Below are 26,992 nucleotides of genomic sequence, written 5' to 3'. Positions count from 1 at the left end.
TCCATGGCGTGCTCAGAGCAGGGTGATCTCACTGGGCGGCAGCGTCAGCCTCTTCTCCCGTGCTCCCAACAACCTCTCCATGTGCGCGGCCACCACTCGGCACAGCTCCAGGCCCTGCCGGAGGGGTCCGCAACCATTGGTGGCCCTACCACCGCCATGGGACCCCCACCGCGGATGCTCCCCGAGCATCCCCAACCTGCTCCAGCTGCAGCTGGGTGATGCCCTGCGCCTGGAGGTCGCCCAGGGTGATCTCCACATAGGGGTAGCTGGACCCGGCCGTCGGGCGCTGTGTCCGTGTGGATTGGATCTCCTTCAGTGAGAACTTGGCGATGGGCTCCTGACGAAGGGGACAAGGGGGTGGTCCATGTGCCCCAAGGGGACCGAGGACCGGAGGATGCTGGTGATGCAGCCCCCAATGCGCTGATGGAGCTAAACCTGCTTTGGAGAGGGCTATCACCGCCTCCCACCATCCCACCCCATGATGCCACAGGCTCTGTCCCTGCTGGGATGGGGACAGGAGCAGGGGGTGACCCCCCACCCCAAGCCCCCCACCTACGTGGGTCTCCTTGCTGAGGAAGTTGAGGCCGTTCTGGTTGACGGCCAGGATGCAGGGGGAGACGATGGCGTTGTTGCTGCAGCTCTGGATGTAGAAGAAGGATGAGCCGAACATGGGGTAGGCGCTCAGCAGCCCTGCGGGGTGGAGGACGGGGTCTCAGTGCCCATCACCGCCCCGTCCTGCCTGGCTCTGCTGAGGGACCAAACCAACCCCATGCATGGTAGGAGCTGGGTGGGCTCCCAGAGCCTGGCGCTGAACCAGGACCAAGATTGGACCCAGGAGCAATCAAGGGGGCCTGTTGCAGCCTGATGGGAAAGTGGGTGGCCAGGCAGCCTGCTCTGTCCTGCTGCTGTGGTTGTGCTGTCCGTGTGCAGCATCCCACTGGCCATGCAGCACCCCTGGCACCATGCAGGGCCCATCCCAGGCTCCCAGAGTATGACATCCCAGCAGCATCTCATCTTCATCAGCATCACCTCCTGGGCATCCCCATCATCATCATTCCATCACATCCTCAGCAGCACCACAACCCCAGCAGCCTTGCATCCCCAGCAGGACTGCATCTCCAGCAGCACTGCATCCTCATTAGCACATATCCTCATTAGCATCACATCCCCACTAGCATCACATCCCCCTGGCTCCATCATGCTCCTGCTCACCCAGGAACTGTGCCCTGGCCTGGTGGGCGCTGAGCGCCTGCGCTTGCTGCATGTGCTGGGTCACCATATGGAGCCAGGATTGAGGCTTCAGCAGGCGAAAGAGCTGTGGTGGGACATAATCCTGCACCTCCCGCCTGCAGGGAGCTGGGGGTCAGGCTTGGAGGGGGGGGCCTGCACCCCATGGGATGCACCCCACAACCCAGACCCTCCATTCCCAGCCATACGCAGTGGGGAGGTGATGGTGGTCCTTGGCTCGGTGCTGGAGAGCGGCCAGCTTGGCCACGTGTGGGAAGTGCTGCTCCCCCGGCCTGGCGGGCGGCAGGACAGTGAACAGCCCCTTGAGGTAGTCAGGGAGGACCTGGAGGGGACAGAGAACAGGGGCACGGCTTGGGGATGGGGCACACTCCATGGCAGGGGGACAGGGATGTGGTCCTGGTGGGGGGGCCCGACCTGGTTGTAGTGCACGGTGACATAGAGCTCGTTGTCAAACTTGAGGGGCTGCCCCCAGACCACGCGGCGGCACCAGAAGGTGTAGCTGGAGTCCCGGCGCTCCGTCTCGGCGGCCACATCCAGCACGTATTCCCGGCGGGTCAGCGGCCGCACGCTCTGCCCTGCGCCACCCCGGCAGATGAGCACCATGCACAGCATCCTTCATGCACAGCATCCTCCATGCACGGTACCCACCATGCACAGCATCCTCCATGCACAGCATCCTCCATGCACAGCATCCTCCATGCGCAGCATCCACCATGCACAGCATCCTCCATGCACAGCATCCTCCATGCACAGCATCCTTTATGCACAGCATCCTCCATGCACAGCATCCTCCATGCACAGCATCCTCCATGCACAGCATCCTCCATGCACAGCATCTTCCATGCACAGCATCTACCATGCACGGTACCCACCATGCACAGCATCCTCCATGCACAGCATCTTCCATGCACAGCATCCTTCATGCACAGCATCCTCCATGCACAGCATCCTCCATGCACAGCATCCTCCTCACAGGTCCTCCATGCACAGCATCCTCCATGCACAGCATCTACCATGCACGGTACCCACCATGCACAGCATCCTCCATGCACAGCATCCTCCATGCACAGCATCCACCATCCACAGCATCCTCCATGCACAGCATCTACCATGCACAGCATCCTCCATGCACAGCATCCTCCATGCACAGCATCTACCATGCACGGTACCCACCATGCACAGCATCCTCCATGCACAGCATCTACCATGCACAGCATCCTCCATGCACAGCATCCTCCATGCACAGCATCCTCCATGCACAGCATCTACCATCTCCTGCACAGCATCCACCATGCACGGTATCCACCATGCACAGCATCCTCCATGCACAGCATCCTCCGTGCACAGCATCCTCCGTGCACAACATCCACCATGCATGGTATCCACCATGCACAGCATCCTCCATGCACAGCATCCTCCGTGCACAGCATCCACCATGCACGGTATCCACCATGCACAGCATCCTCCATGCACAGCATCCTCCATGCACAGCATCCTCCATGCACAGCATCCACCATGCACAGTACCCACCATGCACAGCATCCTCCATGCACAGCATCCTCCGTGCAAAACATCCACCATGCACAGTACCCACCATGCACAGCATCCTCCATGCACAGCATCCTCCATGCATGGTACCCTTCATGCACAGCATCCTCTCATGCACAACATTCTCCATGCATCATACCTACCATACGTGGCATCCACCATGCACAGCACCCACTATACACAGTATCCACCATACACGGTACCCATCACACGTGGTACCCATCACACACAGCCATCCTTTCCCCACCAGCCCCTCACCTCTGTCGGTCACCACGAAGAGGATGTACTCCTCAAAAGCCTCTGGGTGCTGCAGCCCCATCTCACAGCACAGCTCCTCGATCACATCCAGAGCCACCTGCGTATGGGGACAAGGAGGCTGAGATGCTGCCATGTCCCCCTGCCACACTCAGGGCCACCAGCAGCTCCTGCACCAAGGCTCATCCCATGTTGCTCCCCAGGGAAGAAGAGAACAACATCCCCCAGCTCATCACAGCCAAGGGGTGAAGCCCTCCCCACATCTACACCCCCAAAGCACCCACAAATGGGGGGTCCCTCTGTATGTGGGGTACACAGAGCTTTTTGCCCCCTCTAACTCACCGAGCACGTCTTGATCTTGAGGTGCCTCTCAATGCCACCAGGCAGGAGGAAGAGCTGGCGCTTGGCACTGCGTCCAGCCTGCATGGGGGGACACATTGGGGTGCGGGGGGGGGGATCTTTGCCAAGCAAGACCCTAAAGGATGCTCTGAATCCCCAAGCTATCCCAGGGGACCATCCCATGGGGATCATCCTGTATCTCGCCTGTCTTTCCTGGGTGAGGCATTGTGCCCTTCACACCACATCCGCAGAGCTGCATCCCTACTGGGATGCTCAAGGTACCCCCAAAGAGAGACCAGAAAGGACCATGATCCCCAGCAAGGGGCCATCAGCCCAGCTCTAGTGTCTGGGGGGAGATCCTAAGCCCATGGGAGGACCTGGAAGCTCTGGGGCTGATCTCAAGCTGGCATCATCCCTGCCCTGCACCCCATATGCACCCATAAGCACCCATCCTCACCACCATGGCCCTGAGCTCCGTGCTGCTGGGGAAGAGGCTGCGGCCACCAAACTGCAGGGTCTTCTGCAGGTTCAGCTCGCAGGCTTTGGCGATGCCTGGCGGGGACAGGGACCGGGATGAGGGATGGAGCTGAGCCCTGTGCATCCCACACCCTGTGGCATCCACAGCCCCTACCATGGAACGGCAGCTCCGGGTGCCTGCTAGCATCCTGCAGGAAGGCCAGCAGGAAGGGCCTGAGCACCTCGGAGCACTTGTAGTAAGCAGCGAGGATGTAGAGCAGCCTCCAGCCCTTCTGGCAGCTATCCCTGTGGGAAGGGTGAGGATGCCCATGGAGGCAATGCGAGCTTGGGGTCCCCACATGTCCCCAGGCAAGTGTCCCCAGTGCCAGGCTGTGTTGCCCCAGCGGGGATGATGGATGGCACAGGATCAGGGATGATGGATGGCCGGGAGCAGGGATGATGGATGGCATGGGATGAGGGATGATGGATGGCATGGGAGCAGGGACTCACGGCTTGGAGCTGCTGTTGTTGGTGATCTGCTTCACAACCTGGCAGTAGATCTCATCCCGCAGGACCTCGTGCTCTGCACAGAGCTGGGGACAGGCACAGCTGCCACCCCCTGCTCAGGGCACCCCCAGCACCCAGCACCCCACACAGGGGATTTACCCTGAGGATGGTGCAGACGCTGTCCAGCTCCGTCTGCCCTCGCAGGGGGTGGTCGCCCATGAACTTCATCACGGCTGGGGACAAAGCCACGCAGTGGTACTGCTCATCCCATCCCTTCTACAGGGATGTGGTCCCCTGGGTGCAGGGAACATCCTGGACCCCTCCAGGCCACCCCATCCTGGTCCTGCTCCCACCCTTCTCCGAGGATAGGGCATGGTGCCACTTGCCTACCTTGGAACGCCTCCGTGGCCAGTTTGCTGATGCTACCATCCACAAATTCAATGAGTGACTCCTGGATGGGGGTCTAAGGAGGGAGAGCATCAGCAACCGGGAGCAACCAGAAGGACGGGGTGTGCATTGGGGTGTCATTCACAGAGCCCCCGAGCCCACCAGGGTGACCTGCAAGGGACAGCAAGGCAGGGACACCCCGCTTGCCCTTACCTTGCTGAATGTCAGCATCTCCAGCACATTGGGCACATCCCTTTTGGCCTTCATCCCACAGGGTTCCCTGGGAGAGGGATGAAGGAGCAGATGGGCACGGATGCCTCGGATTCAGGGCATCCCCATCCCACTGCTGAGTGCTCACATTGCCTCCCCATGCCGTGCTGCACGGAAGTACTGCCTGGCAAAGGCCAGCATGGGGCAGGTCCCTGCGCTGACACCAAGCTTCTCGCTGCTGTCCCCCTCTGCTGTGCTGGCCGGGGATGCCTGTGGGGCAGAGCAATGGGTACCAGGCACATCCAGCCCCGTGCATCAACAGCCCCGCGCCAGCACCCACCTCGCTTTTGCGGTCCAGCTCCTGCGCCACGGCGGTGGAGGCCACGGCCACAGCCACGGCTGCTGAAGCCACCACCTTGCCCTGCTTGTCCCTGGGCTCCTCTTTCCTCTCCGCTGGCAAATGGACAAAGTCCGGGGCTGCGACGGGCTGGACGTATTCAGCAGGGAAGAGACCCGACCTGCTGTGGATGGCACCGAACTTCCACCCTGCAATGGGCGGGCGTGCGGATGGATCCAGGCTGGCAGCTCCACAAAGCCCCTGTCTGTTCCCTCCTGCCCCTTTGCACCCCAAGCCCTTTCCAAGGGGTCTGGCTGCAGGATTTGGGTGGAAAAACTGATGTTGCTCAATGGAAAGGAAGGGAGAAGGGGCCACAAAGGCCAATTGTAGCTGGGATGTGGGGCAGCGTGGGAACCGCAGCGGAGCATCCCCCTGCATCAGGTTGGTACCAAAAAGAGCCCAACCCATCCTGCTGAGGGGTGGCAGAGGCAGGATCCTGCCCCATACCCCAGCCCCAGGGCAGTGTATGCACACCAGGGACATGCATGGGGACAGCACAGCACCCACCAAAGTCCTGGGTGCCCGTCTTCAGCTCCTCCAGGTACATCACCTTCTTGCGGACCACGCAGCCGTAGTAGTGGTCTGTGGGGACACCATGGGGTGTCATCAAGGCATATCCACATCCAGGATGCAGAACCCATCAGTCCTGCCACCCGTGTGCCCCACACTGCGGGTGTTTTGGCATGGGGGACCACTCACCTCTCTCAGGATGCTTCAGTGGCTGCAGGTGGATGATGTCCCCTTTGTGGAAGCTGAGCTGGCCCTTGTCCTCCGGGCTGTAGCTCCTCACAGCCACCACGTACTGGGAGTCCTGGGTACAGCCCATGCACGCAGGCACACGCACACACACACATGTACACGCATGTACATCCCATCCCACCCAGCACCCACAGCCACAGCCCCACCGCAGGGTACCCACCATCACCCCACGCATGGTCCCATTTGCAGGGCACACACACACACACACCTTCCTGAGCTCCGTGATGAAGTGGTCAACCATAGCCTTGACCTGGGGGGCTTTGGGGGAGAACAGGATGAGCTTCTCACTGCGCAGGTTGAGCTCCAGCATGTTCCTGGATGGGGTGGTCACGAACAGCACATCGGCATAGCTGGGGAGGATGAAGGGATGCTGAAGCACCCGGTACCCGCAGCATCCATCGCACCTGGACCATGGGGGTCCTTGCTCTTACCCGTATGCCCTCAGCACCCTCAGCTGCTCCCCGGCCACATTGGTGCCCTTCACCACCCGCAGCAGCTTGACACCAGTGTGGGACACAGCCAGGATCTGCACACCCGTCCCCACGCTGCCCTGTGGGGTGGGACCCGGCCTCAGCGTGGGGCACGGGCATGGGGTGCCCCCAACACTGGCCTGCCCCATGGCTGCACCCTCACCGTGGCGGGGAAGAGGCGAGAGAAATAGACATCGCAGGCATCGCGGGCGTCAGCGATGATCTCCCTCTTGACGCTCTCAGTGGCCACGGGGCTGAAGGAGTCCAGTTTGTTTTCCGCTGTGGGAGAAATAGCAACTGGTGGGTATTCATCATATACTATATATATATACACCATAGTCTCATACTATATATATATAGTATACACCCCAGCATATATATATGTGTGTGTGTGTATATATATATATACCCCAGGGAGGATTCAGACACAGGTTCACAGCAGGAGTGGGGATGCTCATCCCCTTCCCAACCCTGGCAGGACCATGCTGTCGCCCCTGCTGCATCGTTATCCTAATGCAGGAAACCTGGCTGAGACCCGACTCAACTCATGGCTTTGCAGAGCACTAAATCATAGAATCAGGGAATGGTTTGGGTTGGAAGGGACCTTAAAGCTCATCCACAGCTCATCACCCCTTGTCCTACCACTACAGTCCGTAATGAAGGCTCCCTCTCCAGCATCCCTGTATCACAGGGGTTCATTGCATTTGGAGGATGCACAGGAGGATTAATGGTGTGAGCCCCCCAGGTTTGGACCCCTATAAGCATCCTTGTCCCCCCCCCAGGCTGGGAGCATCAGGACCCAGGTTACCGAAGAGGGATTTCAGTCGGAGCCGCTCCTCCTGGCTGAGTCGGATGCAGGTGTTGGAGAGCACATCATTGAAGATCTGGGGAGCAGGTGAGGAGCAGTGGGGCTCTGTGCACCCCCAGCCCCATTACCCCGCCTGCTCCCATGCCTTGGGGTAACCAACAGGGCCCCCCTGCTCCTCTATGGCAGCTCCGCATGGGGACGGATGCAGTGGGATGAGTGAACCATCACCCCAGTGATATGATGGGATGCTCCAGCTCCCATGGGACCTCACCTGCCTGAAGATGAGGTCGAGCAGCAATGGGTTGTTGATGCTGTCCTTGGGGTAGAAAACCTGCCAGGAGGGACACCAGCATCACCATCATCACCCCAAACTTAGCGACAAAACCCCTTTATCCCCACAGCACTCCCACACCATCCTGTCCTCATCCCTGTCCCCTCCCTGCACCTCCTTCCGCATGTAGATTTTCCAGGGCACGTTGTGGTAGGTGTAGAAGTCCTCGCTGTAGCTCCGGTGCAGCTGGGTCTGGACCTGCTGCGCCTCGGATGGGAGCTCCCGTGACACAAAGACTGGAAAGGGATGGGAAGTCCTGCATATCCCTGAGGGAATCACCAGTAGTCCCTCTCCACAAGGGGAAAAGGGGCCCAGGAGGGTTTATCCGGACACAGAGATCATCCCATGAGGATGCTGTAGAGCTGGACCCCCCTCCCCTGCAGTACCTGGGGACCGGGTGGCCACTGCACGCCTCGTTGGTGGTCGCAGTGGGTACCTGCTGCTGGTGACCGGCTTCACCGTGGCCACCACCTCCTTGGGCCCCTGCGAGGCAGAGTCACTGCGGTTGGGGATGGTGACCCCAACCCCCAGCCTGGTGTGGGGTGCGTGGGGTGGCTGCAGCCCTACCGCAGCCACTGGCACTGGGGGTGCTGAGAGCTGCTCCTTCAGGATCTGCATGGCTTCCTCATGGGGGTCCTGCTTCTTCCCAAAGAGCTTGCTGTGGAGACAGTACCTCACATTGCCTGCACCCCAGCATCACCTGCACCCCAGCATCACCCGCACCCCAGCATCACCGGTATCCCAGCATCACTTGCACCACAGCATCACCTGTATCCCAGCATTACCTGTACCCCAGCATCACCTGCATCCCAGCATCACTGGCACCCCAGCATCACTTGCACCCCAGCATCACCTGCACCCCAGCATCACCTGTATCCCAGCATCACCTGCACCCCAGCATCAGCTGCACCCAAGCATCACCTGTACCCCAGCATTACCTGTACCCCAGCATCACCTGTATCCGGCATCACTTACCTGGCATCACCCACCCCCATCACTGACCCCAGCATCACCTGTACCCCAGCATCACCTGTATCTCAGCATCACCTGCACCGCAGCATCACCTGTATCCCAGCATTACCTGCACCGCAGCATCACCTGCACCCCAGCATCACCGGCACCCCAGCATCACCTGCACCCCAGCATCACCCCAGCATCACTGACCCAGCATCACCTGCACCAGCATCTGCACCCAGATCCCTGACCCACATACCTGTACCCAGCATCACCTGTATCCAGGCATCACCTCTACCTGGCATCACCTGCATGCCCAGCATTGCCTGCATCCCAGCACATGCACCCACATGCAGAGGGGCTGGTGTCTCTCTGGGGCGCAGGGGGTACCTGTGGGGCTGGGATCCCCGTGGGGCCGGCTGGCACTGCCGGATGATGTTCCGGATGTCGTGTGTGGGCCGCGGGAAGTGCTCCGAGTTGAGCCGGGAATTCCGCACCAGCTCTCCCGGCCACCGCCGGCCCACAGGGGCTATGGGGCCAAGCACATGGCTCAGGGGCTCACTGCTGGGGCCGACATGAGCCCCCATTGACACCCCATTGCGCTGGACCCCTTACCTGCTTTCTGCATGTAGGGCCGGGGCTGGGGGGGGCGGGATGGTGTCCCATCCGCTGCTCTGCCCTGCGAGGGACACCCCACTGTGAGCATCCGGAACCCCCTGCTGCCCCCAGCCCCACAGAGCTGCCCAGGAGAGCTGTGGGGCAGGACCTGATCCCTCCCGGACCCCCAGCTCTGCCCCACTGACCGGTGTCTGGTTGACGTCTGCCCGGTGCTGTGAGGATGGGGCTGGCTCCGTGCCTGTGATGCCAAAAGGGTGTCCTGTACCCCCCAAACCAGGGCTATGGGGTGCAGGGATGACCCCACAGCAGGGATCAGGAGGGGAAACCGAGGCAGGGAGCTGACTGAGGGTGCTCACCTCTTGGCTGCTGTGTCTCTGCAGGCACTGGGGATCTGCTGTGCTTGGTATCCCCATCCCCTCCTCCTGCACCACCTCTTCCCTTCATCCTCTGTGTGACAGCAGCCGGCTTCTCCAGCTCCTGGGGGACAATGGGATGGATGGATGGATGGATGGATGGGTGGAGGGATGAGTGGATGGATGGATGGGTGGGTGGATGGATGGACAGATGGATGGATGGATGGGTGGGTGGATGGATGGACAGATGGATGGATGGATGGGTGGATGGATGGATGGATGGATGGGTGGATGGATGGATGGATGGATGGGTGGACGGATAGGTGGATGGATAGATGGATGAGTGGGTGGATGGATGGATGGATGGATGGATGGATGGATGGAGGTCAAGCCAACTGCACCCCCAAAATGCTAGACTCCCTCTCACCCCATTGCCATAGGAGAGCACAGGGTCGAAGAGGCTGTCCAGGTACCGGTCCAGACCCTTCTGGCTGCGCGGCTCCCCGAATTCCCCATCTCCTGGGGGACAAGCAGGGATGAGCTGTCAGCAGCAGAGCTTCCCCAGCATGGTCCCACCGTGGGTCGGGGGGCGATGCCCTACCATGGGGGTGGTACACCTCTGTGGATGGCAGCGTTGGGGCTTTCACAGCTGGAGGAGGGGGCACTTCATCCAAATCCAAGCCGTGTCCCAACACCCTGCAGAGGGAGAGGATGCGCTCATTGTGCACCCATTGGGTACCGCCTCACCACCAGGACCCCATCCCATGCCTCTGCCGGCACCCATCCAGCGGGGCACCCATCCCTGCCCGGGTACCTACGCCCGGCTGTCCCCGCCGTGGCTCTCGGCTCCATCCCACGCCACCAGGAAGCAGGACTTCTGCTTGGGGAAGCCGCGGAGCAGCTCGAGGTCGGAGATGAGGTCCAGGACATAGTCATGACCAGCCAGCTCGGCCCATTGGGCACCAGCCTTCATGGCCACGGACCAGCCACGCCAGCCCTCCACCAGCCCCCTGCCAACAGCGGGATGGGGATGGGAGTCCAGCAGTGCCCCGGCTCCATGGGGACACCATGGACATCCCAGGTCCAAGATCCTGGCGTCACCCAAAGTGATGCTGAGCCCCATGGAACGGGTGGGTACCGAGCTGGTGGGTACCTGTGCTTCAGGACATCCCCTGCCAGGTCCTCGCCTGTGGCCCAGGAGTGCACAGGGCAGGAGAACTGGTCACCTGGGGAAGGATGGGGTGGGATGGGATGTGAGCAGGACCCACCAGTGCCCCCCTGCCCCAAACTGGGTCTGACCCTCCCTGCCGCATGCCCCAGCCCCACGCCACCAGCACCATTGAAGCAGTGCAGGTCCAGCGCCATGCTGGCTTGGTGCCGGTTCGCCGTCCACTCCAGCAGTGATGGGGGAAAGGCTCGGGCGGCCGCGGCGCCCAGTTGGGACCGGGCCATGGCGTGCATCAGCTTGCGCTGGCACACCGGCTTGTAGCCAGCGAAGGCGTAGTCAGAGACGAACCTGGGGGCAAGGGAGGAGGGATGTGGGCTCATCCGTAGGCACATGGGGCAGGCTGGCCCCAGGGACCACAGAGGCACTAAGAGCATCCTGGGCATATATTCCAAGCTGGCCCCCAAGGACCATGGAGAGACCTCAGAGCATCCCCAATGGACCTGCATGGCATCCCTGGGCACATGCATCAGGCTGGCCCCAAGGGACCACAAAGGGACTATATCACTGGAGGGATCTCAGCAGCATCCTAAGCGTATATTCCAAGGTGGCCAGGGGGATCCTGGAGGGAGCTGAGCATAATCCCTGGCCCCAGAGATCGTGGAGTGACTTCAGAGCATCCTCACTGGGACCTGGGCAGCATCCTCAGGCACATGTGTCAGGCTGGCCCCAGAGGACCACAGGACAGACTAAGAGCATTCCTGGAGGGATCTTGGCAGCATAATGTGTGCTAGGCCAGACAAAGGGATCCTAGAGGGACCTGAGCATAACCACTGGCCACATGTGCCAGGCTGGCCATAGGGGACCACAGAGGGACTAAGAGCATCCCTGGAGGGATCTCAGCAGCATCCTCGGCCAACCTGGCCTCGAAGACCATGGATGGACCTCAGAGCATCCCCAGCTTGACCCGGGCAGCATCCTCAGCCACGTGGACCAGGGAACCCCAGCAGCATCCCCAAGGATCCCAGCCAGCCCCAGCGCCCACCCCGCTCCCCATCCCCATCTCACTTGAGCAGGTACTTGTCGAAGGCGGCCGAGGGGGGGAAGGCGCTGAGGCAGGCGGCCAGCAGCAGCCAGCCCCGCTCCTCGTTGTTGACGTTGGTGTTGCGCCAGACCTGGTTGGCCGCTTGGGCCAGGAGCTCGTCCCGCAGCCCCGGCGCCGACAGCCCCTTCTGCACGATGTAGTTGCCAAAGAGGGTCTCCTGCGAGCCTCCCAGCGCTGGGTCCCCCATGAACCGCAGGATCTGCGAGGGGACAGCGAGGTCCTTCCCCCTCCGGCCCCAGGCAGGGAGCAGGCAGGAGACCACGGTGATGGACCCTGCGCCATCCCACCTACCAGCTGGAACAGGCTCAGCGCCTCGTGGCGCAGCTCCTCATCCAGCCGGGTGAGAGGAGCCTTCAATGGGGCTGTCAGCATCCCGAACGCTGGTTCCTGCGGTGACACCCGCACCCATGGCTACCCCAGCCCTGGGGACAGGCTCAGGCTATGAGGGACCAGCCCCATGGTGCTGAGCATGGGGTTGATGCTGGATGGGGATGACGGGGCTGCAAAAGGGCTGGGGTGCAGGATGGGGCCGGCAGCATCCCAGCAGCGGTTTGGGATGGGCTCAGTGGCACCAGGGATGCTGGGAGCAGGGTCCGGCCCCGGCGCTGTCATTTGGGATGCTGGGAAACACACGGCAAAAATAGGGAGGCGAGGAGGAGGGAGGAAAAGAGACCAGGGATGGGGCTGGGATCCCGGGAACAAAGCGACCTGGTCTCCCGCCCCAGCGTTTCCGGATCTGCCCCGCGTCGGGCGTCCAGGAGGGCTCGGCGGGTGTCTCTGCACAGCCTCAGCGGGGTCCCCCCGGGCTCTGGAGACGACAGGAACCCACGGGGAGGGAGGGAGGCGGCAGCCGGCTCCCTGCAGCACCGCAGCCCCCCGGGTCCGGCCCCTCTCGCACCCCGCAGCATCCCCGGGGGCCGAAGCCGGGGCAGAGCCCGGTGGGGGGGCAGAGGGAGGAGGCTCCGGACTCCCCCCCCCCCCCTCCTCCTCGGGGGACCCTGGACCTGAGCGCTCACGACCGAGGAGTCCCCAAAGCATGGGGGCAGGTTCCCGGCCGCCGGCGCCCACCTTACCTGGAAGTGGCCCCGCACGTACTTGGCCATGGGGTACTCGTTGATGTCGAGCGGGAGCGTGAGCTGCGAGTCGGGCTGCAGCGCCGGCGGCGGCACCAGCACCACGCAGCCGGCGTTCACCTCCCGGGCGGCTGCGGCACAGCGGGCAGATGCGGCACCGCCATAGGGATGGATGCATGGGGGTAAGGGGCTGGGAGCGGTGCCGGCCGCCCCGCAGGACGCGCTCACCTGCGGCGGCCTCCAGCAGCCCCATGAGCTCGGCAGGGATCTCCAGGTGGGTGACGTCCACCACCTCCCTCTTGGTCAGCTCCTGCAGGGAGCAGCGGGCCAGTACCCATGGGTGCCTCAGCATTGGGATGGGCGAGCACATGGTAGGGATGGGAGCAACACGGGGTGCAGAGCATCGCACATGTGCTTCCCGCAGTGCTGCGCAGCCGTTACCTGCTTCATCCTTTCCTTCTCCTCCTCTGCCCGCCGGCGGGCATCCTCCTTCTTCTGCAAGCAGAGCACCCACGTTGAGCCCGTGCCATGAGGGAGGCCAAGAGGCAGCCTTTTATCCCCTGGCATCACCAGGCTTCCGTGCCAAAGAGCACCATGGCGCAGGGAGGAGATGGTGGGGATGGGGTCTGTGGGGCTCAGGGTCTCCAGACCCAACACCGAACACGCAGCAGGGAGGAAAAGGGTGCTCAGGACCCCCTTATGGCTGTTCCATCCCCACCCTCACCTTGAGGTACCGCCGGCGGTTCACATAGATGTGCACCAGCGACCTGAACTTGATGAGCGTGCGCCGCATGCGCCGGTAGCGCTGCCTGCCATGGGGAGAGCACCCGTCACCCTCCGCCACCCATCAGAGCCCACCCACCACCTCCAGGCACCCCAACCTGGCCAGGTATCCCCTCGCCCGGCTCTGCAGGAGGATGATCTTCCTGCGGAGGGAGCGGAAGCGCCTCTTGATGAAGAAGGTGCGAGCGTAGCGCTGGAGGGTGAGCGCGGCCAAGTGATGGGCACGAGAGCGCTTGCTCTCCAGGGCCTGGTACAGCTGCTCCTTTAGGAAGAGCTGGGAAAGGGGGTGATGCTGTGAGACCCACACCTCGGCTGTCGTTCCCAAGGGCATCACCGGAGCGAACCCCCCTGCCCGGGACAAGCACCTTGGTGACACCGACGTAGTACATGCTGGGGCTGACGGGGCAGAGGCTCCTCAGCATCTCCACGCAGTTGGAGCCGTTGGGAATGACGTTGGACCACATGTCAACGAGGCAGCGGTACCTGGGCAAGCAGTGACACCATCACCACACCGGATCCCACCACCTGTGTGATGGTCGCCATGGCTACGAGGATGCTGAAAAGGGACTCTTCATCAGGGATTGTAGTGACAGGACAAGGGGGAATGGGTTTAAACTGAAACATGGGGGAGATGAGATTACATCTAAGGAAGAAACTCTTTACTATGAGAGTGATGAGGCACTGGAATGGGTTGCCCAAAGAAGCTGTGGCTGCCCCATCCCTGGCAGTGTTCAAGGCCAGGTTGGACACAGGGGCTTGGAGCAAGCTGCTCCAGTGGAAGGGGTCCCTGCTTGGAGCTGGAGGAGCTTTAAGGTCCCCTCAACCCAAACCATTCTATTCTTTTTTGACTCTATACCTAGAAAGCTTCTCCTGTTGCTGTGGACCAAAGCAGGGGGGGCTCCCAGCTCCCACCAAAGGGTCCCTCCAAACACCCACAAATTCCGTGCTCTACCCTCACCAGGATGCTGGTACCCAACCCACCTATTGATGAAGACGAGGAAAGGGATGCGGATGGGGAAGCCCTCCTTGCGGATGCGGATGGTCTCCAGGATCCCTGAGTACCGCAGCTGGCTGCTGACCACGTCAGCCTCAAAGAGCCCTGGTTCCTGGGGAGGAGATGGGGAGAAGCTTTAGTGGCCATTAGGGAAACCCCTGTGTGCCCAGCACAGCGTTGGCATCACCATGGGTAGGAGATCCCAGAACGAGCTCTCACCTTCTTGTTGTTGGGTTTGAGACAGCGCACAAAGAAGGGGTTGCACCTGCATTAAAGAGACCGCATTGGCCATGGGGAACAGGGGACCAAGCCAGCCTGGCCACCTCGGGCTTGGTCCATGGTGAGCCTGCTCCCACCATCCCGGTGCTCCTGCCTGTCCTGACCTCTCCATCTTTTCCACCAGCTCCAGGAGCGACTGCTGGAACCGGGCGGCCACAGTGGGAGCCTTGTACCGCCGGGTCCTGGTGCTGCTCCTCCTGATGAGGCTCCTCTGCCGCGCCATCACCTGGGCATGGCCGAAGAAGAGGTTGGCCACCACCTTGGGGAGATGGGAAGGGTTAGGGAGGAGGAAGGGGGATGGATGGAGCAGCAATCCCAGCTCCTCTTCCCAACCCAACCACCGCCTTTTTGTCCAGCCACATCCCTTATTCACAGTCTGATTCCCTCAATAGGGATGGGGAAGCACAAGAGCAGCCCCTGTGCCCCCCTTTGTGCCAATGCTTGAGGGATCAAAGCCCAGAGGACCCCACAGGAAGAGGGCACAGGAGGCATCTTCTGCTTCTGGTCCCCCTGGGCTTCACCAGCCATGGGGGCACATGCTTGGGGACATGAAGGGTGGTGTGTATGGAAGGGGGTCACCCATGCCTGCTGTGTCCCCAGGACCAGGGGTTAGCAGGGCCCTACCTTGGTCCTGCTGCTGAGGAACAGGTCCAGCACATCCTGACGGACCTGGTCATAGTTCTTATCCAAAAACTTGTGGACCTGGCAAAGAGCGAAACCTCACAGGAACAAGGAGATGCAGGCCAGGATGTGCCCCTATAGATGGACCCCCTGAGCTGCCCCAACCCCATAAACCTCCTCTTTAACCCTCCTTAAGACCCCAGCTAAGCATCCCACCACCCCATACCTGGTAGGTCACCTTCCCTGCGTAGTGCTTGATGGTGAACTCGGGCAGTGGCATCTTCGGCTTGGTGTACAGCGGGTTCGTCCCATGGTGGTAGTGACACTTCTGGAGGAACGTGTGGTCGGTGGCCTGGGGATGGACGCAGGGGTGAGGCACGGATCGGGTCATTCAGCAGCCCTCGGGATGTAGGCATCAGGATGGGGATGCCAGCATCACGATGGGGATGCCAGCATCATGATGGGGATGCCAGCATCACGATGGGAATGCCAGCATCATTATGGGGATGCCAGCATCACGATGGGGATGTCAGCATCACTATGGGGATGCCAGCATCACGATGGGGATGCCAGCATCACGATGGGGATGTCAGCATCACGATGGGGATGCCTGGACCAGATCTCAGCTCTGCCACTGGTCATGGGCATCTGCTCCTCTGTGCCTCAGCTTCCCCATCAGAGACCCCACAACCTCATATAGGGCAGGGTGCTCAGTAATGCCTGCAAAAGCAAGTCCTCTGGGGGAAGTTGCTCCAATGGCACCAACCTAGGACCTCTTGGGGCTTGTTTCCAGCCTGGAAACACCCATGAATGGAGCCTACATAGGGTATAGTGATTCCCAACCACGGTGCCCACCCGGTGCTGCCATCCTCACCTGGGGGAAGCAGCTCTGGTCATCCAGGATGCGCAGGATTCCATAGGGCTTCTGGGAGATGAGGTCGATGCAGGGCTGGTTGTCACTGAAGGGGATCTCCTTCCACTCAATCTGCTCCCGCAGGTACTCCTCCTATGGGGCCGGCACTCGGTCAGCCCCATGGCGATGCTGGGCATGGGGCAGAGCCCTGCACAGCTCCCTGGGCCCAAACCTGCTCCTCCTGGAACACAATCTTGTTGAAGAAGAACTGCAGGTACTCGTTGGCGTAGTTGATGCAGAGCTGCTCAAAGCTGTTGAAGTTGAGATCCTGCAAGAAGGAAGATCCATGGAGCCTGAGATCCTGCAGCACCGGGGCTGGTGGCTGGGTGGGATGGAGCTGGGATGGATCCTGCTCACCTCAAAGCCGTAGATGTCCAGGATGGCGATGGAGAGGGCCTCCTGCCGCGGGTACACCAGCCTGTTGATGCGGTCTGTGAGCCAGCCGAAGAGCAGGGAGTAGAGGGTCTTGGCAATGGCATCCCTGGATGGGGAGGATGAACTGGAGCTCCAGCATGGCATACACCACCACCATGGGAGCCAGCACCCATCAGAGCCCAGAACATCCCTCAGGGCTGCTGTTTTACTCACCTAGAGCCTAATCCCCACTGGGAGACTTGGCCACCCCTTTCCCATCCCTGCATTCCACCTCCTGCCCCATCCCTAGGGACCCCCTTCCCCTTTACCTGGCATCCACGGCGCTTTCAACAGTCAGAGGGGTGAAAATCTTCTCCCGCAGCGTCTCCTGGTTGGGGTGCACAAACCCAAGGGCACGATGGAGCTTCGGCATCACAACCCATGGTCCCCAAGGCCCCCATTCCCTGCCTGCATCCCCCCCTGCACTCACCGTCACCTTGAAGGTGATGGCTTTCTGCAGGCCCTCGGGGGACACCTGCAGCAGCTCAGCCACCGTCCGGATCTCCGCGGCACTCACCACCATGGCCACCTCCTGGCAGTCACTCTATGGGATGCAGGGAGGTGATGGGATGCTGAGGACCCCCACCACCACATCCCGAATCAAGGAGCAGGGCTCAGCTCTCCCTTTGGGTACCTCGTATTTGTCAAAGTAGACGTTGCCCAAGTGGAGGACGGAGGAGAGGATGCGGAAGATGCTGTTCTGCTCCTCCACGCTGAAGCTCAGCGCTTCCATGGTGTTGAGCAGGCGATGGAAATCCTCCTCATCGTTCTTCCCGGGAATCTCACAGTTCCCTCCCTGGAATTGCCCCATCCATGCCATCAATGGATGCAATGAGGGGGGGGGTTGGCAGCACCTAGCAGTGGAGGGGGGCACCCTCCCCATCCGCACGTTGAATCCAGGAACCCCCCAGCACCCCAAAAGCAAGGTGCCATGGGGCTGTTTGGGGTCACCCTACCTGGTTCAGGTAGTAGTATGTCTCGGCGCCCTGCAGGCAGTACCGCTGCCGCTGCTGCGCGGGCAGCCCTGCCAGCATCTCATAGAAGATGTGGTAATTGCGCTCACTCTTGGCCTGGGATGCAGAGGATCGGGGTGGGATGGGGTCCATGGGGAGCGCAGGGATGGGGGGGGCAGAGCCTCACACCCACCTGGAAGACCACACGGGACTTCTCCAGCAGGTACTGCGAGGTTATGGCACCGCAGATCAAACCGCTACAGGGGAAAGAGCAGGCACCTGGCTGCAGCCTCAGCATGGGCAGGGGCTCTGTCCCCATCCCAGTGCCCATCCGGATGCTCCCAGGGGGTTGGTTCTGGTTCCCGGATACCCCCAAAAGGGATGGGTGCGCAGAGTAAGGCTCCCTGCATCCAGCTGCCAAGCTAGGGCTGGAGATGCTGCACCTCAGGGTGACACTGAGCATCCCTCAGTGGGATCAATGGGGATGAGCAAGGATAAGAATGGGAGACATCATAGGGATGAAGAGTGGCCACAGTGCCAGCCCAGGGCACAGCATCCCTACCCTAAGGACAGTGAACACTGCCTGTCTTTAGGCACCATTACCTTATCCCTACCATTTATCCCCAGAAGCATCCCTGTGTGCATCCTATCCCAGCGCCAAGGCACTGCGGGGCTGGGGGCCGGGTTGGGCACCCACAGAGGGGACCCACCAGAGGCAGGAGCTGCTCAGCACTCATCGTTACTTACTCCTCCAGGAAGATCTCCACAAACTTCCCAAACCGGCTGGAATTATCGTTCCTCACGGTTTTGGCATTGCCAAAGGACTCCAGCAAGGGGGTCGCCTCCAGGATCTGCAATGGGGAGAGATGGGGGTCAACCCATGCCCCATGCAGACACCCTAATTCAAGGTGTGCACTGAGACCAGGTTGCAAGAGGATGCAGGAGAGCACAAGAACTCCATGTATACGCATGGACCACGCTCCCACATCCATCCCAGCATCCATCCCGCATCCATGGTGATGCGGCCACCACGATGCTCAATCCCCTTGAGCCACCCTATCCCATGTGTCCCTTCCGGTACCTCTATCTGCCGTGGTCCAAGTGGAAGCAAAGGATAAGGAGGGAGAAGCAGAGCCATGAGCAGGGGATGGAGGAGAGGGCAGGGAGGGGGGACAAGGGGATGGGGACAGGGAGGTACCTGTGGGGCAGTGCTGCGCTTCTGGCTGACGGCTGCCAGGTACCGCAGGATCAGTTTGGTGGCTTCAGTCTTTCCTGAGCCACTCTCCCCACTGAAACACAGAGAAGGGGACATGGCCGGGGCCATCACCAACCAAAGAGGGGGTTAAAGGGGTCTCCAGACCCCAAACCCGCCCAGCACCCCAATCCCTATAGGGGATGCTGCAAGGATGGGCTGGTGGCAGCATCCTGCATCCAGCAATTAGGGCAGCACTGATTAGGGAGGGCCGTGCGTGGGGACGGCTGTGTCTGACCTGATGACGATACACTGGTTGTGATTGGCATCCATCACTTTGTAGTAGGCGACGTTTGCGATGGCAAAGAGGTGCCTGGAGTGTGGAGAAGCAGAACTGGGGGGGACTGGTGCCACATTGCCCCAGTACAGGGACCTCAATGCACCCTGAGCATCCCCATTCACAGACAGCACCCTGACATGAGGGTCCTAGGGGACCTGGGACCACTGAGGCTGCCATAGGGCCAAGGGGAGGGTAACAATGGGTAGAAATGCCCCTGACCCCACATTGTTGGGGACACCCCAATACTCACGGTGGGTTCTCGCCCAGGGCTCTGCCTTCATACTGCAGGACCTGATCTGTGCCATAGATGTCATAGAGCCGGTACGGGTTCACCGACACCAGGATGCTGCCGATGTAGGTCTGTGGAGAGCCAGGTTTGGGTGCTGACCCCCTCAAACACCCCACACCTGGGGGCCTCATGGGATGCTGTGCACCCCTAAGCTTACATAGATGAGCTGGCGCTCGAACCGTGTCCGGATGTTGCTCAGCACCGCAGCCTCCTGGAGGTCCCTGCATGGAGCAGAGGCTGTGTTAGGGGATGGCAGGAGGTGTCCACTGACCCCAAGCCTGTCCCCTGCATCCCCAGGAGGATGGAGCAGAACCTGTGTTGGGATGGGATGGGATGGGAGCAGTGGGGGCTGTAAGTGCATGGATGGGGGACAAGGGACACTCACTCCAGCTGGGTCATGTCCTCCAGCCCGTCCTCCTCCTGTGGCTCCTGGTACCGCATGATGGGCAGGCTGCACAGCGACTGCATCTGCATGGAGCAACCCCGTGCCATCACTATAGGGCTGTGCCAACCCCTTCCAATGTCCTATCTGGCCACCACCACCCCAAACCTACCATCTATGACCCCAGAATGGGGACCCCCACAGCCAGTGATGGCAAGGACCCCAAGCAAGCATCTCACACCCCCAAAACAGGTCCCCCAGCAAGAGTGTGGTGCATTAGGGGATAGCAGCAGCACTGGAAATGGGGACATGAGGCCACCAAAGCATCCTTGGGGACTGATCTAGGTGGCACGTCCAGGAGAGATGATGGAAGGGGGCTGTGATGGGGGCCAAGCCGTGGGGCTGGGAGCTGCTCCCCATGCCTGTGCCCCACACAGAGGTGACACAGGGTGGGGGGCACCAGGAACCCGCACTGGCTGCCATCCAGGGCAGGCAGGAAAGCAGACACCAGCCGGGTCAGAGCACAGGGATCAGATCTCAGCATTTCCATACACAAGAGTCAAGTGTCCCCAATGGGGCCGTGCGGGGGGGGAACGACACGCAATGGGCAACAACAACCTCCATCCACCTTGCTCCCTATGGCAGGACCCCCCCCCCAGCGTCATTCACCTCCCACCCTGGGTGCTGCAACCCCCTTGGCTCTAATGGCTTCACACACCATGGAGCCAACAACCACAATACACCACTCATCCCGGTCCCTCCGACTGCCGGCTCATCCCATTGCTCCTTCCCATCACCAGCACCACATTGTGCTCCCCACATCCCAGTCCCTGGTGCTACCGCCTCATCCCCTTGCTCCATCCCATCACCAGCACCGCAGTGGGCTCCCCCCATCCCAGTCCCTGGTGCTACCGCCTCATCCCCTTGCTCCATCCCATCACCAGCACCACGTTGTGCTCCCCACATCCCGGTCCTTGGAGCTAGTACCTCATCCCTTTGCTCCATCCCATCACCAGCACCGCATTGGGCTCCCCCCATCCCGGTCCCTGGTGCTACCGCCTCATCCCACAGCTCCATCCCATCACTGGCATCGCTTTGCTTTCCCCCATCCCGGTCCTTGGAGCTACCACCTTATCCCTTTGCTCCATCCCATCACCGGCACCGAGTTGCTTTCCCCCATCCCGGTCCTTGGAGCTACCACCTCATCCCTTTGCTCCATCCCATCACTGGCACTGCATTGGGCTCCCCCCATCCCGGTCCCTGGTGCTACCGCCTCATCCCACAGCTCCATCCCATCACCGGCACCACGTTGCTTTCCCCCATCCCGGTCCTTGGAGCTACCACCTTATCCCTTTGCTCCATCCCATCACCGACACCGCGTTGCTTTCCCCCATCCCGGTCCGTGGTGCTACCGCCTCATCCCACAGCTCCATCCCAACACCGGCACCGCGCTGCGCTCCCGTCGGCGTTACCTTGCTGCGCCAGGGCTGCTTGCTGCCCAGGTACCCGTCCGCCCAGGGGTGCCGGTCCCTCCAGCCGCCCCCCGGCGAGCGCTGGCTCAGGTACCGGCCGATGTCGGCTCCTCGCTGGCTCGCCCACCGCCGGCCGCGCTGGGAGGGCAGCTGGGGGGGGCCCTGCTCTGCCGTCCAGGCGTCGGGCATCTCCCGCACCCGCACGACGTGCTGCGCGGACCAGTGCTGCTTGTACATGCGGGACGCCCGTCGGAAGGAGCCCAACCTCTGCACCTGCGGCGTCACCACCGCGTAGCGCCCCGCGCCCTCCTCCCCGGACAAAACATCCCCATCGGCGGCCTCCGGGCCAAGGGGACCACGGCGGGGGGTGACCGGGGAGCCGGGGGCTCTGCCGTGGGGTGATGGGAAAGAGGCGTGACGCTGCGGTGAGGGGCTGCGGTCCCCGCGAGGCACGGACGGGACCATGGGGCGCCCGGTGTCGGTCCAGCCCCGGCGCCCCGGGGAGGGGGGGCTCGGTGATCTATGGGTGCTCCCGTCCCGCCGGGATGGGCGCTGGGGAGAGGAGGGTGAGCGGGAGGAAAGGCGGCGGGCGGGCGGTGGGGATGGGGGGGCTGCAGAAGGGGCCATGCTCCTCACGAGCAGCGATGCCAGGGATTGCCCCATGGAGCGTATTGGGCTGCTCGGTTCGGCAGGGGACGGCCGGGCCGGGGGGGAGCGCGGGGCCATGCCGGCAAGGGGCTGCCCGATGCGCTGGATGAAGGTTTTGGGGGTACCAGGAGCGGGGCTGGGTGGCGGGGGCGCCCCAACAGCAGCGCCCTGCCAGGGGGGCAGCTCCGCGTCCCAAGAGGGGCCGAGGCGGCGGCTGCCGGGCCGGGAGGTCGGTGCCATGAAGGGGGATCTCTGCAGCGGCTTCACAGCCTTGGTGGGGGGCTCGGGGAGCCGGGGCCAGGCCTGGGGCAGCGGCAGCCCGGGGGGGCTGCTCTGCCGGAAGGACCGGGATCTCCCCGGCCCAGCCGCGGGCACCCCCAAACGCCTCCCCCCGGGGCCCGGGGAGCGGGGCGCGGATGGCGGCGGGGCCGGGGGCTCGGGGCCGAACCGGCGGATGCTGGCCCCGAGGGAAGGGGAGCGCCGAGGGGGCTCGGGGCGCTGCCGGGCCGGGGGCGGCGATGGGGAGCGCCCCGCGCTGGCGAAGGGGTTACGGAGGGACGGGAGCCGGAGCGGGCCCCAGGACCCCGCTGGTGGGGAAGGGTCCCTGGGTGGGGAAGAGGGGTCCCGGGTCCCCATCGCGGCGCTTTCCATCCTGCGGCCAGAGCGCCTATAGGAGGGCTGTGGGGCGCGGGGGTCCCGGGGTCCCATTGCAGCCCGCGGAGGGCGGCTGGGGGGCTGCGAGAGGGAGCGCTGCAGGAACTGCCCCAAGGGGCTCCCGCACGCCCGCGCTGCAGCAAGGAGGCGGCCCCGGGGGGGTGCTGCTGGTGCTGGAGGCTCGTACTCATCGTAGTCATCGTCATCACGGGCCGGGGGGAGATGGGGGGACGGCGGGAGGGGGACATCGAGGCGGTCCCTGCCGAAAAGCTTCACCTGAGGCCGGGGGAAGAGCCGGAACTTCCGATTGAGGGAGAGCTTGGAGGAGAGCGTCTCCCGCATGCCCCGCAGCGAGGAGGCGCTGAGGATGGAGAAGGGGTACTCCTTGTCCTCCTCCTCCTCTTCATCCCACTCCTCAGGCTCCCCGGCCTCCGCGATCTCCTCCAGGCCCAGGGCATAGGGGTTGCAGGACTGGGCATGCGGTGCCCACCCCCCCTCGCTGTACTGGATGCGGTGCTCAGGGTACTCGCCCCCAGGGTAACCCCCCGAGAGGGGGTCCCCGAAGTCCTCGTAGGGGTCCCCCCTGTAGCCAAAAGGCCCCACCGTGTCCTCGCCGTACTCCTGGTCGCTGCCGTAGGGGTCGTAGAGGGCGAGGGGGGACCCGCCACCAAACGGTCCCTCGTCCCCCAGCTCCGCGTAGCCATAGGGGGGTCCCTGGGGGTCTCCCTCCTCCCAGCCCCCCCCATAGAAGCCATAATCCTGCTCTGCCTCATAGCCAGGGTAGTCAGAGTAGGGGCTCGGCCCCGCGTCCTCATAGCCGTATGCTGCAGGGTAGGCTGGGGCTTGGGTATAGCCTTCCTCCTCCTCAGTGTAGCCACGCCGAGGGCCGTAGCCTCCATCCTCCTCCTCACTGTAGCTACGCCACGGGCCGTAGTCTCCATCCTCCTCAGCGTAGCCGCGCTGAGGACCATAGGCTCCATCCTCCTCCTTGCTGTACCCACGCCAGCGGCCATAGGCTCCATCTTCCTTCTTGGCATAGCCCCGGCGGGATCCATACGCTCCATCCTCCTCCTTGCTGTACCCACGCCGGTGCCTGTAAGCTCCATCCTCCTCCTCAGCCCACCCATAACGCGGCACCGACGCCTTGGTGGATGCGCGCTGCGAACGCCGCCGCGATGGCCTCCGCGCCATGCTGCCGTGCCGCGACACCCTGCCACCACCACCACCACCACCGCCACCACCACCGGGGATGCGCTTCATGTTGGCCCGGTGCCGGAGGATCTCGTCTTCCGCAGGGAACGGCAGCTTCTTGGCACCGATCCGGGACAACCAGGCCGTGTCGGTGGCTCGGCTGCCCCCCACCAGCCTCCCGCGCCGGCTCAGCACCTTCCGTGCCAACCAGCCCGTGGCGGCGGCCGCCTTGCTCAGCACCTGTGCCCGCGGCTTGAATTTCCTCTCCGGGCGCCGGCGGAAGAGGGATGCTCCGTCCTCGGCACCGGCCACGCCGCGCCGCAGCAGCAGGAAGGACGGCTTGCCCGGCGGCGGCGCATTGCCGGATGCTGCGTCCTTCCTCTTCTTGCCCACGCGCTTGAAGCGCACCATGAGGTTGGAGGTGGATTTGAGCACCGCTTTGTTCTTCTTCTTCCTCCTCCTGTGGGTGCTGCGCTTGTGCAGCCCCCAGAAGAAGCGCGACGTGTTCTTGAACTGAGCCTTCTTGGCACGGCGCAACCCCAGCTTCTGCAGGCCCAGGAACAGCTTGGAGGTGCTGCGGAGGCTCCGCTTCGCCCGGGCCTTCGGTGCCGCCGCCGCTGCCCCCTCTTCCTCAATGGGGCTGGGCTCCACGAGTGCTTTGGTCTCTGCACCCCCTTTGGCTCCTTTCTTCTTCTTGCCGGTGACGGCTGACAGCCCCATCAACAGCTTGGAGGTGCCCTTCAGGTTCTTCTTGGTGAGCGCCGCATCGCTCTTGCTCTCCCCTTCCTCCGCCTCCAGCTGCACCTTCTTCCCCCGGCCTGGCTTCTTCCCCACCACCCCCTTGAGCACCCCCTTCTTCTCCTTCCCCTTCCCCTTCTTGGGCTCCTCCACAACCTCCTCCTCTTCATCCTTCTCCTTCTCCTCCACCACCGCCTCCGTCTCCTCGCTCTCCTCCTCCTTCAGCAGCTCCGCATCCGACGTCTCCTCCGACTCGTCGGGCGCCTCCTTCTTGCCTTTCTTCCCATCCTTCCCTTTCCCTTTCCCCCCTTTCCCTTTGGCTTCCGCATCCTTTTTGGGCTCCCCCTTCTTCCCGGCCATCCCGCCGGCTGCGGATGCTCATGCTCCAGCCCCTGCGGGGCGCTGGGAGGCGATGCCCAGCTCCGGCCCGAGGCAGCTCCCGTCACCCGCAATTACCTGCACCCGGTGCCGATGAGGCCCATGCCCACGCGTGGCTCCCTTGGCTGCCGGCAGCCCCCCTCTTGGCATGGTGCTGGAGGGGAAGGGGGGGGGCAGCACCGGTGCAGCCCCCGGTGCGAGCTGCCTCCTGCCTCCCCACGAGCTGGGCTCTGGCTGTAACCCAAGTGACGCGGCTCGTGGTGGTGGCATCAATAATGTAAGGGATGCGCTGCTCCAGCCACCACAGCTTTCCAATGCAGCAGGGAAGGGCCCCCCGCTGCTGGGAGCATCCCCACAATGGGATACTGCAGTGTCACCAGCCCCATAACACACACACACCTCCATGCTCCCTGTGCTCTCCACTGGGGAATCCATCTCTTCCCCCACGCAGCACAAAGGAGGATGAAGCCCAAGGATGCTTTTGACCCCATAAAGCCAAAACACAGCAATGAGAAAGAGGAGACCAGAGCCCAAAGCACGCGTTGGCACCGGCACCATGAGCATGGCCAAAGGGAGCGATGCCCAGGGGAATCCCAACACCAGACATCCCACGCAGCCCCAATGGGAAGCAGAGAGGGTATCCCCCACACCGTGCCATGCATGTTACATGTATGTGTACGTGCATGCACAGGGTGCCACCCGTGTGCACACATAACCGGTGGGGGGGTTTGTGTGTGCCACGTGTGCTTGCTCCCAACACGCACCCAGGAGCAGGGGGACCACATCAAATGTTAATGCCCATGCTGCAGGCTCATCAAAGATTAAGCAGCAGCAGTGATGGGAGCCTGTGGCAACGCCAGCACCGCTCCATGGACTCATAGGGGTGTGTGGGGAGAGGCAGCAGCATCAGCAGCATCAGCATCCAGCTGTGCCACAGCTGGCAGGACCGAGAACCAGCTGCTGGACCAAACTCATTGGCTTCCAATGGGCTCTGCCCCACGGCACTGTCTCATCCCCCAGCCACCATCTGGCCTCCTCCTTCATGCACACAGGGGCTACATTCCATATCGGAGCCCCCCCAGCTCCATGGGCACAGTGTTCACCCACCTTGGGCAGCACAGAGCAGGGGAAGGGGCATTTGTGCCCAGGCACAGAGGGATGCGGTGTGGGATGGAGGGGGAACCCACAGCCATGAACACCAAACCGTGGGGCATCCACATGTGGTGGCTGCTCCCAGGGTGTCTGGGCATGGCCACATCCAGCAGCAGGACAAGGGAGGGAGCCTGGGTGCAAATGGCAGTGGGGACCAGGGGAAGGATGCTCAGAGCATCCTCTGACCCCATCACCCCTGAACGGCTCCAGACACATGGCTGAGATAGGGAAAACCACCTCATCCCAGGGACATGGCCCTGGCTGGGTGCAGGAAGGAGATGGAGCCTTTGCTGACCCCGATCCTGCTTTGCCCACCCCGGCCCAGCACAGCGGGATTGGACCTTTGGAGCACTGGCACACATTGCCCCAGGGGCAGTGGAACCCTGTGCCACCACACTGTGCCATGCCAACCCATCACTGCTCATCCACAGGAGAGCTTCCCACGCGAGCTGCTCCACATCAACATCTCCCATCACATCCCACATTCCCCTTCTGCATCGCTGTGCATCCACTTCCAAACACCCATGTGCAGCCCTGGTACAGCTCTCTCTGCTCCAGCCATGAGCCACAGGGATGCTGGGAGCACATGGACAGGCTGGATGCTTCCAGTAATGGG

The 26,992-nt window shown here is 62.4% G+C and overlaps 1 protein-coding gene across 1 annotated transcript; it reads right to left on the bottom strand.

Moving 5' to 3' along the window:
* Positions 1–24,519, bottom strand: MYO15A (myosin XVA). The gene is made up of 64 exons (XM_061346531.1): positions 21,616–24,519; positions 20,147–20,229; positions 19,919–19,982; positions 19,723–19,832; positions 19,431–19,505; positions 19,139–19,229; positions 19,022–19,027; positions 18,688–18,791; positions 18,134–18,197; positions 17,944–18,057; positions 17,622–17,783; positions 17,418–17,531; positions 17,257–17,315; positions 16,931–17,054; positions 16,746–16,841; positions 16,535–16,666; positions 15,887–16,012; positions 15,664–15,741; positions 15,144–15,298; positions 14,980–15,025; positions 14,748–14,872; positions 14,132–14,249; positions 13,865–14,040; positions 13,708–13,792; positions 13,425–13,478; positions 13,212–13,293; positions 12,984–13,114; positions 12,202–12,297; positions 11,874–12,109; positions 10,978–11,156; positions 10,794–10,866; positions 10,459–10,650; positions 10,242–10,336; positions 10,068–10,159; positions 9,644–9,764; positions 9,473–9,525; positions 9,285–9,348; positions 9,060–9,198; positions 8,283–8,373; positions 8,102–8,198; positions 7,830–7,951; positions 7,656–7,715; positions 7,385–7,460; positions 6,740–6,855; positions 6,538–6,656; positions 6,315–6,456; positions 6,047–6,158; positions 5,855–5,929; positions 5,291–5,496; positions 5,099–5,220; positions 4,954–5,020; positions 4,744–4,816; positions 4,513–4,586; positions 4,357–4,439; positions 4,022–4,152; positions 3,848–3,942; positions 3,394–3,471; positions 3,055–3,151; positions 1,663–1,823; positions 1,437–1,570; positions 1,213–1,346; positions 557–690; positions 197–337; positions 1–114 (listed from the first exon to the last, which is right to left on the bottom strand). Exons 1-64 carry the CDS (start codon positions 24,517–24,519, stop codon positions 13–15), a joined length of 9,660 nt encoding a protein of 3,219 aa, XP_061202515.1. The 3' UTR covers positions 1–12.
* Positions 24,520–26,992: the final 2,473 nt, after the last annotated feature.

The sequence above is a fragment of the Neopsephotus bourkii genome, unplaced genomic scaffold (genome assembly GCF_033783945.1).
Source record: "Neopsephotus bourkii isolate Nb327-2 ecotype Australia unplaced genomic scaffold, CSIRO-AGI_Nbou_v1 NB_39, whole genome shotgun sequence".
Classification (NCBI taxonomy): domain Eukaryota; kingdom Metazoa; phylum Chordata; class Aves; order Psittaciformes; family Psittacidae; genus Neopsephotus; species Neopsephotus bourkii.
The sequence above is the reverse complement of the archived record's forward strand: the minus strand, read 5'-3'. Positions and strand labels throughout refer to the sequence as shown.

Bases quoted from the DNA above. Each gene is read 5' to 3' on its own strand.
- MYO15A (XM_061346531.1), bottom strand. From the start codon at position 24,519: ATGGTGCGCTTCAAGCGCGTGGGCAAGAAGAGGAAGGACGCAGCATCC. The intron at 8,199-8,282 runs GTAGGGCTGCAG...TCTGCCTCGCAG, and splicing joins CCCCAGTGCCAGTGGCTGCG to GGGCCCAAGGAGGTGGTGGC. The intron at 4,817-4,953 runs GTAAGGGCAAGC...CTCCCTCCTTAG, and splicing joins AGATGCTGACATTCAGCAAG to ACCCCCATCCAGGAGTCACT.